The sequence below is a fragment of the Phycodurus eques genome, chromosome 14 (assembly GCF_024500275.1).
Source record: "Phycodurus eques isolate BA_2022a chromosome 14, UOR_Pequ_1.1, whole genome shotgun sequence".
Taxonomy (NCBI): domain Eukaryota; kingdom Metazoa; phylum Chordata; class Actinopteri; order Syngnathiformes; family Syngnathidae; genus Phycodurus; species Phycodurus eques.
Genome location: NC_084538.1, coordinates 19,696,581 through 19,712,946, shown reverse-complemented (window position 1 = coordinate 19,712,946; position 16,366 = coordinate 19,696,581). Strand labels below are relative to the sequence as shown.

General features: G+C 44.2%; 1 protein-coding gene across 1 annotated transcript; it reads left to right on the top strand.

The window, feature by feature from the left end:
• Positions 1–737: 737 nt before the first annotated feature.
• Positions 738–16,366, top strand: LOC133412575 (creatine kinase, flagellar-like). The gene is given in 32 exon segments (XM_061695995.1): positions 738–925; positions 1,600–1,787; positions 1,888–2,042; positions 2,121–2,253; positions 5,188–5,359; positions 5,426–5,549; positions 5,658–5,847; positions 5,936–6,113; positions 6,182–6,381; positions 6,485–6,859; positions 10,446–10,617; positions 10,690–10,813; positions 10,911–11,100; positions 11,193–11,534; positions 11,614–11,768; positions 11,849–11,981; positions 12,069–12,240; positions 12,317–12,440; positions 12,512–12,701; positions 12,783–13,124; positions 13,213–13,380; positions 13,383–13,586; positions 13,685–13,856; positions 13,926–14,049; positions 14,177–14,366; positions 14,448–14,789; positions 14,904–15,127; positions 15,130–15,268; positions 15,364–15,535; positions 15,609–15,732; positions 15,806–15,995; positions 16,067–16,366. Coding segments are annotated over 32 exon segments (5,910 nt in total). The 5' UTR covers positions 738–902; the 3' UTR covers positions 16,246–16,366.

Here is a 16,366-nt window from a genome sequence, read left to right as displayed (position 1 = left end):
CTTTTTCTATCTATCCTGCTCGCCATCACTGACACCCCTTCCATTTTTTTTTTTTTTTTTTTTGCATAACCTGTGTAAAATATCTTCAGAAATCAATGTAAATATTCCAAACAATGTTTTAATTGGAGGTCCGAAGTAATTTGACAAGGGATTTTTTTTTTTTTTTACTTCAAAGAAAAACAACAAAAAACAAAACAACAGAAAACAGCACGTGCAGCAATATTAACAGCCCTCCCTCATATTTGGTTGCACGCCCTTTGGCAGCAATGACAGCCTCCAAACATTTCTTGTCGAAGCTTTTTGCACTTCTCAGATGGTATTTTCTCCCACTCCTCCTTTGCAAGTTGTACAAGCTCTTGAACATTTGCAGAGTTCTTTTCCCAAGTGGCAGATTTCAGCTCCCCTCAAAGATTTTCAATTGGATTGAAGTCAGGACTCAGTAACGCAAATTCTCGGCGGCGTTCGAGGCAACAATGAAACTTTTTTGTTTTTGTTTTGTTTTATTATTATCAAAGAATGACGTGCGCAGCGCTTCGGGCTTGGCGATATTACGCATGAGACTGTCCCAAAGCAAAGCTGAGTGTGTGCTGCATCATGGGGTTTTTCAAAAGACTTCAAGCTCCTCCTGTCACCCATACGAAAATGACAGCTTTGTTGCAACGAGTTCTCGACCAAAGCAAACGTCGACCGCACGACGTCTTTGAGCGGTCGCGCGCGTCGTGGCGCGTCGCGCTTATTGTTCACTTCGTAGCGCTGACGACGTGGCTATATAGGTTGGCACACGCGCGTATGAATGTGCTTTTTCGAAACTTTCGGCACTGCGGTCGTCTTCATATCGCCGAAAACTGAGCAGCTTTTCGCGTATTATCAGTGCTGGATCTGTAAAGAGAAGATACGCACACATGTCAGACACGATGGAACAAGTGTAAGTTGGACCAAATGTTCAAGAATTACTCACTTATTCATCGGAAATTATTTGGTTGTCTCGAGGGTTCTATCCGCAATCTATAGCAGATTCACCACATGCTTCCAAAGTACTAATTTCCCCTGCCATAGGCCTTTGTATGAAAGCAGATGGTAGATTCCTGCTCTTTCAAAGTCATCACCCAACCTGGCGTTCAAAAATGTCATCTCAACGAGAGAGCAACATCATTTGGCAAAAACATCAATTCATTTTTTAAATGTAAAAGTTATCGGCGAACAATTCCTACCTGAGATTATTGAACTCCTTAAAGAGCCCACTTTGGACCTTAATAGTACTTATTTGAAATGTTAAATCAATAAAAATACATTTTAATTAAAAAATCATTTTAAAACCCTAATAGATTCGCTGATTGGCTGGGAGAAATTACAGCATTCTGTGAATTGTTGCTTTCAGCCCCTTTTGTCCTCTTAACAGCTCCCAGATGGTCGGCTAAGAGATTTGCTGTTTGGGCTTTTAGTGATATCGTGTATCAAATAATGGATAGGCAGAAGCCTGGGGCATTTACTAAAAAAATATCCCAAAATCGAAAAAGCACTTGTCAAGTTTCGGTCAGTTTTTGTTGGAGCTACCTTAATCCAACTGGTTTTCGGCCTCACTCAATTTAATTTGTCTAGCTCTGATGAAATGGCCAACCTTCAGCTGGCGGAGCGGTCAGTGCAAGATGACTTTCCCAATCTGAGTGAGCACAACAACCACATGGCCAAGTTGTTAACTATGGACATGTACAGCAAACTGAGGGAGAAATGTACCCCCAATGGCTTCACCATCGACGATGTCATTCAGACAGGAGTGGATAACCCAGGTGCAATTTGATCCGCTCTGGTCAAAGTCATGTCAGACTGCAACCTGGTGAGGGTTTTTGCATTGTTGTTGACTGGCTGCTATATCACTGACGAGTGTAGGTCATCCCTTTATCATGACTGTGGGCTGCGTGGCTGGCGATGAGGAGTCATACGAAGTCTTCAAAGACTTGATGGACCTTGTGATTCAGGAAAGACATGGAGGTTACAGACCATCAGACATCCACAAGACTGACCTCGACCCAGAAGAACTGAAGGTACAAATTCAATTTTCCTGGAGCTTGATTGAAAAGAATGTTGACGTTTTATTGTAAATATTTTCTCTGCCTCCCGAGGGGGGCGACGACCTCGACCCCAACTATGTTCTGAGCGCCCGCGTACGAACAGGCCGAAGCATTCGGGGTTATTGCTTGCCACCACACTGCAGCCGGGGAGAGCGACGTGCTGTGGAGAGGATCACACTTGAAGGTAGTGACCAGACACAAGTTTGCTTTCCAGACATGTGAATCTGGATTTGATACACATCTTAGACGCCAGAAATATTTGTACGAGGAACATGATGAAAATAGATGAAACTAGGACTTAAATAACTGCATCAAGCCTGACCAAATAGCCACGACCAAACTAGGATTTTTCTTTGTAATGATTTTCCAGGCTGTCATCACAACCTCTTTGATTATTTTGGGGGTTATGCAGGTGAAATGCATTTTATGGGCTTTAAATCTGGGCTTGACAAGAAAACAGCTTTCCCTAATCCGGTGAACTCCTTTGTTTTGGCGTGCTTTTTGTTATTATCTTGCTACACAATGGATTTCCCAATAATAGCAATCTGGTTGCATGAACCTCAAAGTACAGGAAATCATACAAGGAAAGAGCTAAGAAGAAGTGGGACACTGAGAGGACCGATGAGAAATGAATAAATTGAGATCCGACGTAGGGCAAAGGTAGAGGTGGCAAAGGCCAAGCAAGAAGCATATGATGACATGTATGCCAGCTTGGACACAAAAGGAGAAAAGGATCTATACAGGCTGGCCAGACAGAGGGAGAGAGATGGGAAGGATGTGCAGCAGGTTAGGGTGATTAAGGATAGAGAGGGAAATATGTTGACTGGTGCCAGTAGTGTGCTAGCTAGATGGAACGAATACTTCGAGGAGTTGATGAATGAGGAAAATGAGAGAGAAGGGAGAGTAGAAGAAGCAAGTGTGGTGGACCAGGAAGTGGCAATGATGAGTAAGGGGGAAGTTAGAAAGGCATTAAAGAGGATGAAAAATGGAAAGGGAGTTGGTCTGGATGACATTCCTGTGGAGGTATGGAAACATCTAGGAGAGGTGGCTGTAGAGTTTTTGACCAGCTTGTTCAATAGAATTCTAGCGGGTGAGAAGATACGGGAGGAATGGAAGAAAAGTATGCTGGTGCCCATTTTAAAGAATAATCGTGATGTGCACAGCTGTGGTAACTAGAGGAATAAAGTTGATGAGCCACACAATTAAGTTATGGGAAAGAGTAGTGGCGGCTAGACTCAGGACAGAAGTGAGTATTTGCGAGCAACAGTATGGTTTCATGCCTAGAAAGAGTACCACAGATGCATTATTTGCCTTGAGGATGTTGATGGAAAAGTACAGAGAAGGTCAGAAGGAGCTACATTGTGTCTTTGTTAATCTAGAGAAAGCCTATGACAAGAGTACCCAGAGAGGAACTGTAGTACTGCATGCGAAAGTCTGGAGTGGCAGAGAAGTATGTTAGAATAGTACAGGACATGTACGAGGGCAGCAGAACAGTAGTTGAGGTGTGCTGTAGGTGTGACAAGAGGAGTTTGAGGTGGGACTACATCAGGGATCAGCCCTGAGCCCTTTCCTGTTTTCAGTGGTGATGCATAGGCTGACAGATGAGGTTAGACTGGAATCCCCGTGGACCATGATGTTTGCAGATGACATTGTGATCTGCAGTGAAAGCAGGGAGCTGGTGGAGGAACAGTTAGAAAGGTGGTGGCCTTCACCGGAAAGGAGAGGAATGCACATTAGCCGAAGTAAAACAGAATATATGTGCATGAATGAGAGGGTTGGTGGGGGAAGAGTGAGGCTACAGGGAGAAAAGATAGCAAGGGCTGAGGACTTTAAATACTTGGTGTCAACGGTCCAGAGTGTGGTAAGTAAGTGAAGGAACGGGTCCAAGGAGGTTGGAACTGGTGGAGGAAGGTGACAGGTGTGTTCTGTGACAGAAGTCTCTGCTAGGATGAAGGGCAAAGTTTATAAAACAGTGGTGAGGCCAGCCATGATGTACAGATTAGAGACAGTGGCACTGAAGAGACAACAGGAAGCAGAGCTGGAGGTGGCGGAAATGAAGATGTTGAGGTTCGCTCTTGGGAGTGACCAGGTTGGATAAAATTGGAAATATGTTCATCAGAGGGAGAGCCAAGGTTCGATGTTTTGGAGACAAAGTTAGAGAGAGCAGACTTTGATGGTTTGGTCACGTCCAGAGGAGAAATAGTGAGTATATTGGGATAATAAGGATGAAGAAGATGGAGCTCCCAGGCAAGAGAGCTAGAGGAAGACCAAAGAGAAGATTGATGGATGTAGTGAGGGAAGACACAAATGTAGTTGGTGTTAGAGAGGAGGATGTAGGCGATAGGCTTTGGAAAGGGATGACAGATGACACACTGTGGCGACCCCTAACAGGACAAGCCGTAAGGAAGAGAAGCAGCAGCAATCTGGTTGCATCTTAGAATTGACACATTGTTTCTCTGATCTTCAAACTTTTGGTATGGCCTTCATTTGTTACATCAATGAAAATTAGTGAGCCCACCCTAGAAGAAGGCAATGTCAACATCAGTCTACAACATATTAGGTCCACTCAGTTTCTCAGATGAGTTTGTACATTTGGGATCATGAGGTTTCTTGAACCTTTAGTTTTCCATCAGTTTGGTAAAAGTTAATCTTGGTCTAAACGTAGGAATTTTGAGACTCAATAGACTTTTTATTAAATTCAAGCCTTACCCTCCTATATGTCCATTTCCCCCCCCCCCCCTGTCACATTAGTATAAATGTATGTATGTACGAACTAAAGGTAAAATCCAAGCATTACTGTTCTTAACAATCAATGTAATGATAATAATAAACCAAATTTGTATACTTTCACACCTGAACAACAACACATCACCTGTTCCAATACAGTACCAAACCAAGGTCCAAGGTGCTACCTTGAAAGCTATATGTATCTGACCTGGATATAAATACCCATAAAAGCAGAACTGTTAAACTTCTAATGTCGAAGCCAAAGTTTTTCAGTGTACTGGAGAGCAAAATAAAAGGAACTGGCCTCACTTCCAGTACTTTCCGAGTGAAAGTCCATAAAGTAGGTACAGGTGATGGAGGTATGATAGGGCTGAGTGTAATCATTTTGCAGCCCTGGATTCACTAAATGGAGACCTGCAAGGGAAATACTACGCCTTGAAGAACATGACTGAGGAGGAGCAGCAGCAGCTGATTGATGACCACTTGCTTTTTGACAAGCCAGTGTCTCCTCTGCTGCTGGCCTCAGGGATGGCCCGTGACTGGCCTGATGGCAGAGGCATCTGGTGAGAATGATAATATCTCCTATAGCTGCATCAAATTCGGTCATTATGCTGTCTTTTCCCCTTAAGGCACAATGACGACAAGACATTCCTGGTTTGGGTGAACGAGGAGGACCATCTACGAGTTATCTCCATGCAGAAAGGCGGCAACATGAAGGAAGTGTTCACTCGCTTCTGCACCGGACTCAAAGAGGTTTAGCTTTCTTTTAATAGATTTGGTGGTTAGCAAAAGCAAGGTCAAAAGGATGTTAATGCCAGTTGTTATTAACTTAATCGCTTTGGTGTATTTTTGTTTTTTAAGATGGAGTCATTGTTCAAAGAAAAAGGGGAGGAATTCATGTGGAATGAGCACCTTGGATACATTCTAACTTGTCCATCCAACCTGGGTACTGGCCTGCGTGCTGGTGTACATGTGAAACTTCCAAATATGAGCCAACACCCCGACTTTGAGGAAGTTCTTCAGCGGCTGAGACTCCAGAAACGTGGAACTGGTACATTTTTAAAGATTGTTTTGTCAAAGTGGTGGAAACACAAACTAAGCACTGACATTAAAATAAGAATGTATCATTTGTCAAACAGGCGGAGTAGACACTGATGCCGTGGATGGAGTCTTTGACATCTCTAACGCTGACAGACTGGGCTTCTCTGAGGTGGAGCTGGTGCAGATGGTTATCGATGGGGTCAAGGTGCTGGTAGAGATGGAGAAGAGACTGGAGATACAAGAGCCAATTGATAACCTCATGCCTAGCGTCCAGAGGTATAACCAGATAACAATTGTCTTCGAAGTCCAGTTCTGGACTCACGCTTTCATGTATTTCTATTTAGAATCTCAAAAGAACCTGAGGAAAAGCCTCAGCCTGAGCCAAAGAAGCTGTCAGCTGAGGAGGAGTTCCCAGATCTCAGTCAGCACAACAACTACATGGCCAAGTACTTAAACTTGGACATGTACAAAACACTGAGGGAGCGAACTACAGCCAATGACTTCACCATAGATGATGTCATCCAGACAGGCGTGGACAATTCTGGTAGCTACCATAACATGCTCTTGTCCGCCAATTAAGTAAAGTTGTTCATCTGCATGTCCCTCTTTCCACTGTTGACCATATTACACAATGATAATGCATGCAGGTGACCCTTTTATCATGACGATGGGATGTGTGGCTGGAGATGAGGAGTCATATGATGTCTACAAAGACATGATGGACCTTGTGATTCAGGATAGACATGGAGGTTACAAACCAACTGACAAGCACAAGACCGACTTAAATCCAGAGAAACTAAAGGTGCAGCAGTGTGTCACCAGGACCTTGATAATATTGCAAATACAGAACTGACAATGTTCACGATTGTTTTCTGTTGTGCCTCCTAAGGGAGCCGAGGACCTTGACCCCAACTATGTTCTGAGTTCCCGTGTCCGCACTGGTCGCAGCATCCGTGGCTTCTGCCTGCCGCCACATTGCAGCCGTGGAGAGAGACATGCTGTGGAGAAGCTCTCCATCCAAGGTAATGACACAGCTTTGTAAGATCCCAACCATAAGCAAAGCAAAACAGCTTATAAACATGGAAAAAAATAAAGGTACAATTAAAACAGCGTACAGTGAAAGAAGTATCATTTAAAAGTGGAAATGCTTTAAAAAGCATGAGAAAGAAGAAGAGTTCTTAACCTGGACTTAAAAACATGCACACTTGGGGCTGTCGTCACTTCTGTTGGCAACTTATTCCATTTGTGTGCAGCATAATAGCATGTTTGCTTTGGACTCTGTGCTCCACTATTTGACCCGAGTCTGTTGATCTCAGAGCCCTACTGGGTTTATATTCCAATAGCATTTCTTTCATGTATTCAGGACCTAAACCGTTCAGTGATTTATAGACCAATAGCAGAACTTTAAAATCTATTCTAAAGCTGACTGGAAGCCACTGTAAAGACTTTAGAATTGGAGTAATATGCTCTGATGTGGCGGCACGGTGACCGGCTGGTTAGCACATCTGCCTCTTCAGGACCGGGTTTCAAATCCCGGCCCCACCTGTGGGGAGTTTGCATGTTCTCCCCGTCCCTGCGTGGGTTTTCTCTGGGTACGCCGGTTTCCTCCCACATCCCAAAAACATGCAGGGTAGGTTAATTGAAGATATATTTCCCGTAGGTTTGAACGTGAGTACGAATGGTTGGTTGTGTCTATACCCTGTGATTGGCTGGCAACCAATTCAGGGTGTACCCCGCCTATCACCCGGCGATAACTGGGATGGACTCCAGCACGTGAGGATAAGCGGAATGGAAGATGAATGAATGAATGAATGCTCTGACGTCTTTGTTCTGGTCAGAACCCGAGCTGCAGCATTCTGAATGAGCTGCAGCTGTTTAATAAGTTAATTTCATTTATCTACTGTTAGGAGTTCTGGAGCTATCTGATTCGGGGGGTTGGGAGCTTGTCAACCACAGCAAACAGTGTGCAAGTCTTGTTGAAGTTCTTACTGATGATTTCAGAAAAGAGCCGCGTGAGTGTGTTTAATTTCCAGACTCTGAAAAACATCAGCTTTGTCATGCAGCTCTTAAATTGTGGCTGTCCAAACTATTTCAGCCCACTAATAACTTGAGAAAACACCTTGCGGTAAGTTGCAGATGTTTCTGTTGTTTTGACAGTGATATGGCAATATTAGCCCTATCATATGGTGTCGCGCACACACTCAATCACTTAAGTCTGTACAAACAGCTTCTTCATGCAGTCATTTAAGTATATCGCAAATGTTTGTAGGGCCCAATGCCTGTGTTGTTGGTTTTTGGGCAGTTTAAAATTGAAATGGTGGCAGATATGTGTCAACTCTCATATTATTTTTTTAATTTTATTGGATGTTCATGCTCTTGATTTAAAAAATAAATAAATCAGAAGTTACTCAAGTTACTTTACATTTTTTTCACTTAGTACTTTCCTCCTCATACGCAAGTAAATAGTTGGATGACTACTTTTTACTTGAGTCATATTATTGTAAAGTAACAGTACTCTTAGTTGAGTACAACATTTGGCTACTCTACCCACCTCTGGTTATTGCCAACATGAATCTCCCGTTATGACAAAATAGTTGTTGTCAGTACAAATAACTGACAGCAATTCTGAAAAATCCTCCATATATTTTCTATTGTATCTCGGAGGCCTATGAATTATTAAAACAATAACCTTTGGGTCACCTTTAACTAAAGAGCTATTCAAAAGAGTTAAAATCACCCAGTATAATTTCTTTACAGCTGAAAAAATGACAGCAATACCACTGCCTCTTTTCCTAAATGATATTACAGCGACTTTCTGTTAACTGTTTTCATTTAGTCACAAAAAGTCCCAATCATAGGCTGTAATGATGTCATTAATCAACATTGATTTGTTACCCAGTGACCCGATTGAAAAGAGAGATAAATGGAGACTATGGTTTGATAGATTCACATTTTATCCTCACTAAGTTTGTAGTTCTACTCTCTTTGTCCCATATTTCTTTGATGACTTTCTCTCCCTTGTAATTACAGAGATGAAAAATGCCTGATCTCCATAAGGGTCTGACTTATTCTGCAAAACACCCTGCAGATATCAGTCATATTCGCAGATAGAATTCTTCATGGGTGGAGGGTTCCTTTGCATCTTAGTGGATGGTGGTTTCAGGCGAGGGGGGATGGGAGGAAGATCTTGGTGTGGTGTGCGTTGGATTTCAATATTGACAATAGTCTTTATCCTGTCCGTCACACCTAACAGCATTTAGGCTGGTAGAGAGTGAGTTTTGCATTGGGCTTTGCTCCAATGCGGCAGGGAGGGGTGTGGGAGATTCAACGTGGTGGGTCATCTGTCATTCACGCAGATTGTTTGGATGACACTGATGAATCTCTGCGCCTCGTGCCTTAACTCTTGTTCCTCCGATTTGTTTGGGAACAAGTGCATCTTTTTGTCCTTAAGCCGTGTCAACAAGGCTAGTGTTTTCTTTTGTGGCCGTTGAATGACGAACACAATAAAAAATGTTGGCAGCCAATAACGTTTGTAAGTTTGCGCTCCCAAGTAACGCGGAAATTGTCAATGAAACTCAGATAGTGTAGTAATCACTTCTTTGACCCACTTAATTGACTGAGCCTAGAGAAACATTCATCTCCTTATCGTACTAGTGGGATAGGTCTACTTATGAAAACCTCAGCTTACAAACATTGCACTTTTGTTAGAAGATCAATGAAATCTCGCTTCAGTACCTCTGCTGCGGAGAACGTTCAGGGCCCCTGTGTGTATAATGACAGATTTAACAGTTGGGTGCTGATTAGTGATCTAGATTTTTTTAGAGATCAGACACCATGTTATTGGTAAAGCACAGTACTTTGGTGTTCTTCTCAATGCATCACCAACTATTCATGTTTGGGGTGAAAATTTTTTCTTTAATGATTTAGTTTGAGGCGGCACGGTGGGCGACTGGTTAGAGCGTCAGCCTCACAGTTCTGAGGACCCGGGTTCAATCCCTGGCCCCGACTGGAGTTTGCATGTTCTCCCCGTGCCTGCGTGGGTTTTCTCCGGGCACTCCGGTTTCCTCCCACATCCCAAAAAACATGCATAAATTGGAGACTCTAAATTGCCCGTAGGTGTGACTGTGAGTGCAAATGGTTGTCTGTTTGTATGTGCCCTGCGATTGGCTGGCAACCAGCCTCCTGCCCGATGACAGCTGGGATAGGCTCCAGCACGCCCGCGACCCTAGTGAGGATAAGCGGCTCAGAAAATGGATGGATGGATGGATTTAGTTTCATACCTTTCAGGGGTGGTGGGGGATGAGCATTCTTTGCCAGGGTCTTGTAAAAGTGGCTCAAATCTATTTGTAAGTCTGATGTCAATGTTTTGCATTGACTCGCGTCATTTTTTTTCCTTTTCCTTTTCCTTTCCTGCTTAGAAGCAGCGACTCCAGGAGTCGCTGCTTCTAATTTTTTGAGAAAAACAAGCTTATCAGCAAGAAAAAATGTAAACAGATGCGAAGCAAGCAGAGTGAGCAAAAAAAGCATCTGCACTGTATGAGAGCGCGAGAAAGCTTTAAGTCTTTACTGGTATGAAAATGTGAACATTATCCTCTGTTGCTCTTGCAGTTCTGGAATCACTGACTGGAGACCTAAAGGGGAAATACTATGCATTAAAGGACATGACGGAAGCTGAGCAGCAACAGATGATTTATGACCACTTCTTGTTTGAAAAGCCAGTGTCCCCTCTGCTGCTGGCGTCAGGGATGGCCCGTGATTGGCCCGACAGCAGGGGCATATGGTGAGACACGCAGGCAATTAATCTGGAATAGTTATATGACATTTGGAATTTACATGATATTTTCATTCAAAGGCATAATGAATACAAGACATTCCTGGTGTGGGTGAATGAGAAGGACCATCTGAGGGTGATCTCAATGCAAAAAGGAGGCAACATGAAGGAAGTGTTCACTCGCTTCTGTGATGGACTTGCAGAGGTTTATAGTTTATTCATTGAATATTTAATCCCCTTTTGTTGATTTTGAGGATCTGATGTTTAACACATGGTTATCTTAATGATCTGATCATATTTAGATGGAGTCCTTGTTCAAGAAGAAAGGTCATGTATTTATGTGGAATGAGCACCTTGGCTACATTCTGACTTGTCCATCCAACCTGGGAACTGGTCTGCGTGCCAGTGTTCATGTGAAGCTGCCAAACATGAGCAAGCACCCAGAGTTTGATGAGGTTCTTAGGAGACTGAGGCTGCAAAAACGGGGAATAGGTACAGGTAAATCTGCTCCATGTGATGTAGTTTATTTCAAAACTAAACCTTAAAATGCTGAAGTTCACCAAGAGGTCTTATATTTGTATCAGGTGGTGGGGACACAGCTGTTGTGGATGGAGTCTTTGACATCTCCAACATTGACAGACTGGGTTACTCTGAGGTGAAACTGGTCCAGATGGTGGTCGATGGGATCAGGGTGCTGGTAGAGATGGAAAAGAGGCTGCAAATGGATGAGTCCATTGACGACCTAATGCCCAGCAACATTGAGCTGAAGGGTTTGACAGCTCAGGATGAGTTCCCAGATGTCAGTAAGCACAACAACCACATGGCCAAAATATTGACTTTGGAGATGTATAAGAAGCTGAAGGATCGCACAACTCCCAATGGCTTCACTATAGATGATGTCATCCAGACAGGCGTGGATAATCCAGGTACGCTAACTCACCCTGAGAATTGGTCATTATTTGGACTTTGATTTGGGGATTGACTAATACTATATAATGTGTGCAGGTCATCCCTTCATCATGACAGTAGGCTGTGTGGCTGGAGATGAGGAGTCTTATGACGTCTTCAGAGAGCTGCTGGACCTTGTGATTGAAGACAGACATAGAGGTTACAAAGCCAAAGACAATCACAAGACTGATCTCAACCCAGATAATCTGAAGGTGTAGCAGCATTTCACAATGACTTGGCCACAACATTTGTACTGCAGAGAAACCAATTTGCTGTATTACGTATGCTTCAGGGGGGTGATGACCTTGACCCAGAATATGTTCTGAGCTCCCGAGTCAGAACAGGCCGCAGCATCCGTGGTTTCTGTTTGCCGCCACTGTGCAGTCGTGGAGAGAGACGTGCCATTGAGAAGCTCTCTGTTGAAGGTAAAAGTGCAGATAATTGTGAGGTTCAAGTGGCTGCAGGTTGTATATCGTATCACTGAACACTAACATTGAGTTTTCAAAATTTAGCCCTGGACTCACTGAGTGGAGACCTACAGGGAAAATATTACGCCTTGAAGAACATGACCGAGGAAGAACAGCAGCAGCTGATTGATGACCACTTGCTGTTCGACAAGCCAGTGTCCCCTCTGCTGCTGGCTTCAGGGATGGCCCGTGACTGGCCTGACGGTAGAGGCATCTGGTAAGACGCTACATAGCTGGCCTTCGTGGGTGCATTTCACCTGAGAATGCATATAACATTCATGCTTTCTTTCAAGGCACAATGAAAACAAGACATTCTTAGTGTGGGTGAACGAGGAGGACCATCTGCGAGTGATCTCCATGCAGAAAGACAGCAACATGAAGGAAGTGTTCACTCGCTTCTGCTGCGGACTCAAAGAGGTTTTGAGAAATCAAGAGAAAGATGTTTGATCAATTTTGTCTTGTGATGACCTGATTACCATCTGTTTTAGATTGAGTCCTCGATTAAGCAGAAAGGCGAAGCATTCATGTGGAATGAACACCTTGGCTACATCCTGACTTGCCCCTCCAATCTAGGCACTGGTCTACGTGCCGGTGTGCATGTGAAGCTACCAAACATGAGCAAGCACCCTGAGTTTGAGGAGGTTCTTAGGAGGCTGAGGCTCCAGAAACGTGGAACTGGTACATGCAAACTTTTGGTCAAAGTTATCTCACTTGTAGAGAATTGTTTGAAGTAAATTTAATCAACATTCCATTCATCAGGTGGCGTGGACACAGATGCTGTGGACGGGGTTTTTGACATTTCCAATGCCGACAGGCTGGGTTTCTCTGAGGTGCAGCTAGTCCAGATGGTGGTCGTTGGTGTCAAGCTGCTAGTAGAGATGGAGAAAAGGCTAGAGAAGGAAGAGCCCATTGATGACCTAATGCCAGCTGACCTTCAGCTTAATGTGTTCTCTGCTGAGGAAGAGTTCCCAGACCTCAGTCAGCACAACAACCACATTGCAAAGTCCTTAAGCCTGGAAATGTACAAGACGCTGAGGCAGCGTTGCACCCCTAACGGCTTTACCATAGATGATGTTATTCAGACAGGTGTAGATAATCCAGGTACAGTACCTTGCTTTAAGTTAATTCCACACTTTATTATTTCAATTCTGCATTTTGTCTGTTCTCTCCCTGTGCGTAATGTGTGTAGGTCACCCCTATATCATGACTGTGGGCTGTGTGGCTGGAGATGAGGAGTCATACCATGTCTTCAAAGACTTGATGGACCTTGTGATTCAGGAAAGACATGGAGGATACAAATCAAGAGATATGCACAAGACTGACCTGGACCCAGATCACCTAAGGGTAAAGCAGCATTTTACCAGGAGCATTTTAAGACTAATATTTGATTGGTATGGCCGAAAAATCTAATGTCTGCTCTGCCTTCCAAGGGGGGCGACGACCTGGACTCGAAGTACGTTCTGAGCTGCCGAGTCCGAACAGGCCGCAGCATCCGTGGTTTCTGCTTGCCGCCACTGTGCAGTCGTGGAGAAAGGCGTGCTTTGGAGAAGCTTTGCATTGGAGGTAAGCCTCAGGCTTTATGAAGAAGCCAGATTGTGCCATTTAGTAACTGCAGGGGACAGAACTAAATAATTTTATCTTGCTTGGTGCTCTGCCTGCAGCTCTAGATACACTATCTGAAGACCTTAAGGGGACATATTATGCCTTGAAAAGTATGACAGAGGCTGATCAGCAGCAGCTAATCGATGACCACTTCCTGTTTGACAAGCCAGTGTCCCCTCTACTGGTGGCCTCAGGGATGGCCCGTGACTGGCCTGATGGCAGAGGCATCTGGTAAGAGCTTATGTCCTAAATTTGGATAAGATTTAGGAAGATAAACCATGAATGTTATTCCTTTAAAAGGCACAATGACAACAAAACATTCCTGGTGTGGGTGAACGAGGAGGACCATCTGCGAGTGATTTCAATGGAGAAGGGTGGCAACATGAAGAACGTGTTCAGTCGCTTTTGCACTGGACTCAAAGAGGTTTGTTGATAAACATTAATTGTTGGTTAAATATCGGGGGATAATGCATAATCCTGAACATTAATTGTTGGTTAAATATCGGGGGATAATGCATAATCCTGTGATGACCTTACTTGGTCTTGTTCAGCTCGAGGATGTGATTAAGGAGAAAGGTGAGGCCTTCATGTGGAATGAGCATCTCGGCTACATCCTGACTTGCCCCTCCAACCTGGGTACTGGTCTGCGTGCTGGTGTACACGTAAAACTTCCAAACATGAGCAACCACCCCAAGTTCGAGGAGGTTCTTAAGAAGCTGAGGCTCCAAAAACGTGGAACCGGTACATGCATCCTCCTTTGGTTGCGAGGCATCCTGTGTGTGCTTGATTCCCTGGAGTACGCTGATTTCTTTTTTCTCTCAGGTGGCGTGGACACAGCTGCTGTAGATGGAATCTTTGACATATCAAATGGCGACCGACTCGGCTTCTCAGAGGTGCAGCTTGTCCAGATTGTGGTTGATGGTGTCAAGTTGCTGGTGGATATGGAGAAGAAGCTGGAAAAGGGTGGCTCCATCAACTCCCTGATGCCTGGTAAACTTAAGATGAGGAAGCTTTCACCTGAGAACGACTTTCCAGATCTCACTATGCACAACAACTACATGGCCAAGTTTTTAACACTGGATCTGTATAAAACACTGAGTGAGCGTAAAACCCCTTATGGCTTCACCATTGACCGCATCATCCAGCCAGGCGTGGATAATCCAGGTACAAAGTAACTGTTCATTCTGAGACTTTACGATGGGAGATGTTACAGTCCGGTCCGATTTGGTGAGGATTTCACCATCTGGTCTATCCATTCCACTGTGTTGATGTGTGCAGGTACCCCATTCACTATGTCTCTGGGTTGTGTGGCTGGCGATGAGGAGTCGTATGAGGTCTTCAAAGAGCTGCTGGACCTTGTCATTGAGGATAAACATGGAGGTTATAAACCAACAGACATGCACAAGAGTGAATTCAACCCTGACAGCCTCGTGGTAAAGCAGAGTTCTTTCTTAATCATAAAGACACATTGTGTAAGGATTTGTACTGTAATTCTTGTTTCGCCCCCAAGGGGGGTGACGACCTTGACCCCAACTATGTTCTGATTTCCCGTGTCCGAGCGGGTCGCAACATTCGCGGCTTCCGCTTGCCGCCACATTGCACCCGTGGAGAAAGGCGTTTTCTAGAGCAGGTCTCCATCGAAGGTAATGGTTTTGGGCTGCTTGACACGATAGAAATATCTCTCACAGAAATGTGGAACTTGTGCAATCTTGGATGTGTAAATGTTCCTTTTCTGCAGTTTTGGGATCACTAACTGGAGATCTGAATGGGAAATACTTGTCATTGAAGAGCCTTTCAGAAGCTGAGCAGCAGCAGATGATAGACGACCACTTGCTGTTTGAGAAGCCAGTGTGTCCTCTGCTACTGTCCTCAGGGATGGCCCGTGATTGGCCTGATGGCAGAGGTGTCTGGTGAGAAATGACTGCCTCCCAATGTTTTCGATGCATGGAAACAGAAAGTCAAATTCATGTCTTCTCTTGAAAGGCACAATGATGGGAGTACATTCTTGGTGTGGGTGAATGAAGAGGAGCATCTAAAAGTGATCTCCATTGAGAAAGGTGGCAACATGAAGGCAGCGTTGACTCGCTTCTGCAGTGGAATTCAAGAGGTATGTTCAAGAAAATCAAACAAATCCATGACACAGATGTTGACTCTGATCTCATAGCACTGGTTCTTTTTAGGTCGAGTCCAAGCTCAAGGAGAAAGAGCTTGAATTCATGCAGAATGACCACTTAGGCTACATCTTGACTTGCCCATCCAACCTGGGCACTGGTCTGCGTGCTGGTGTGCATGTGAAGCTGCCCAACATGAGCAAACGCCCTGAGTTTGAGGATGTTCTTAAAAGGCTGAGGCTTGAGAACCGTGGAACTGGTATACAGCTTTCTTTGGTTCAAATGCGATTTGCCTTCAAGTCAGGCCTTGAAATGTTATTTGTTCTTCAGTGGGGGTGGACACTGCGGCAGCTAGTGGAGTCTTTGACATCTCCAATGCTGACAGAATGGGCTTCTCTGAGGTGCAGCTGGTGCAAGTGGTCGTGGACGGCATAAAGGTGCTCGTGGAGATGGAGAAGAGGCTTGAGATGGAAGAGGGTATTGATGACCTGATGCCCATCCAGAAGTAGAACCACTGACCACAGTCCTCAGTTTGCTTTTGTGTTTTCAGCCAAGAATTCTGTCACCATTTTGTGTTCATGATTTGTTGTGTTTTGAAAGTTCTTGAAATAAAGTGATTGAACCTTTCAT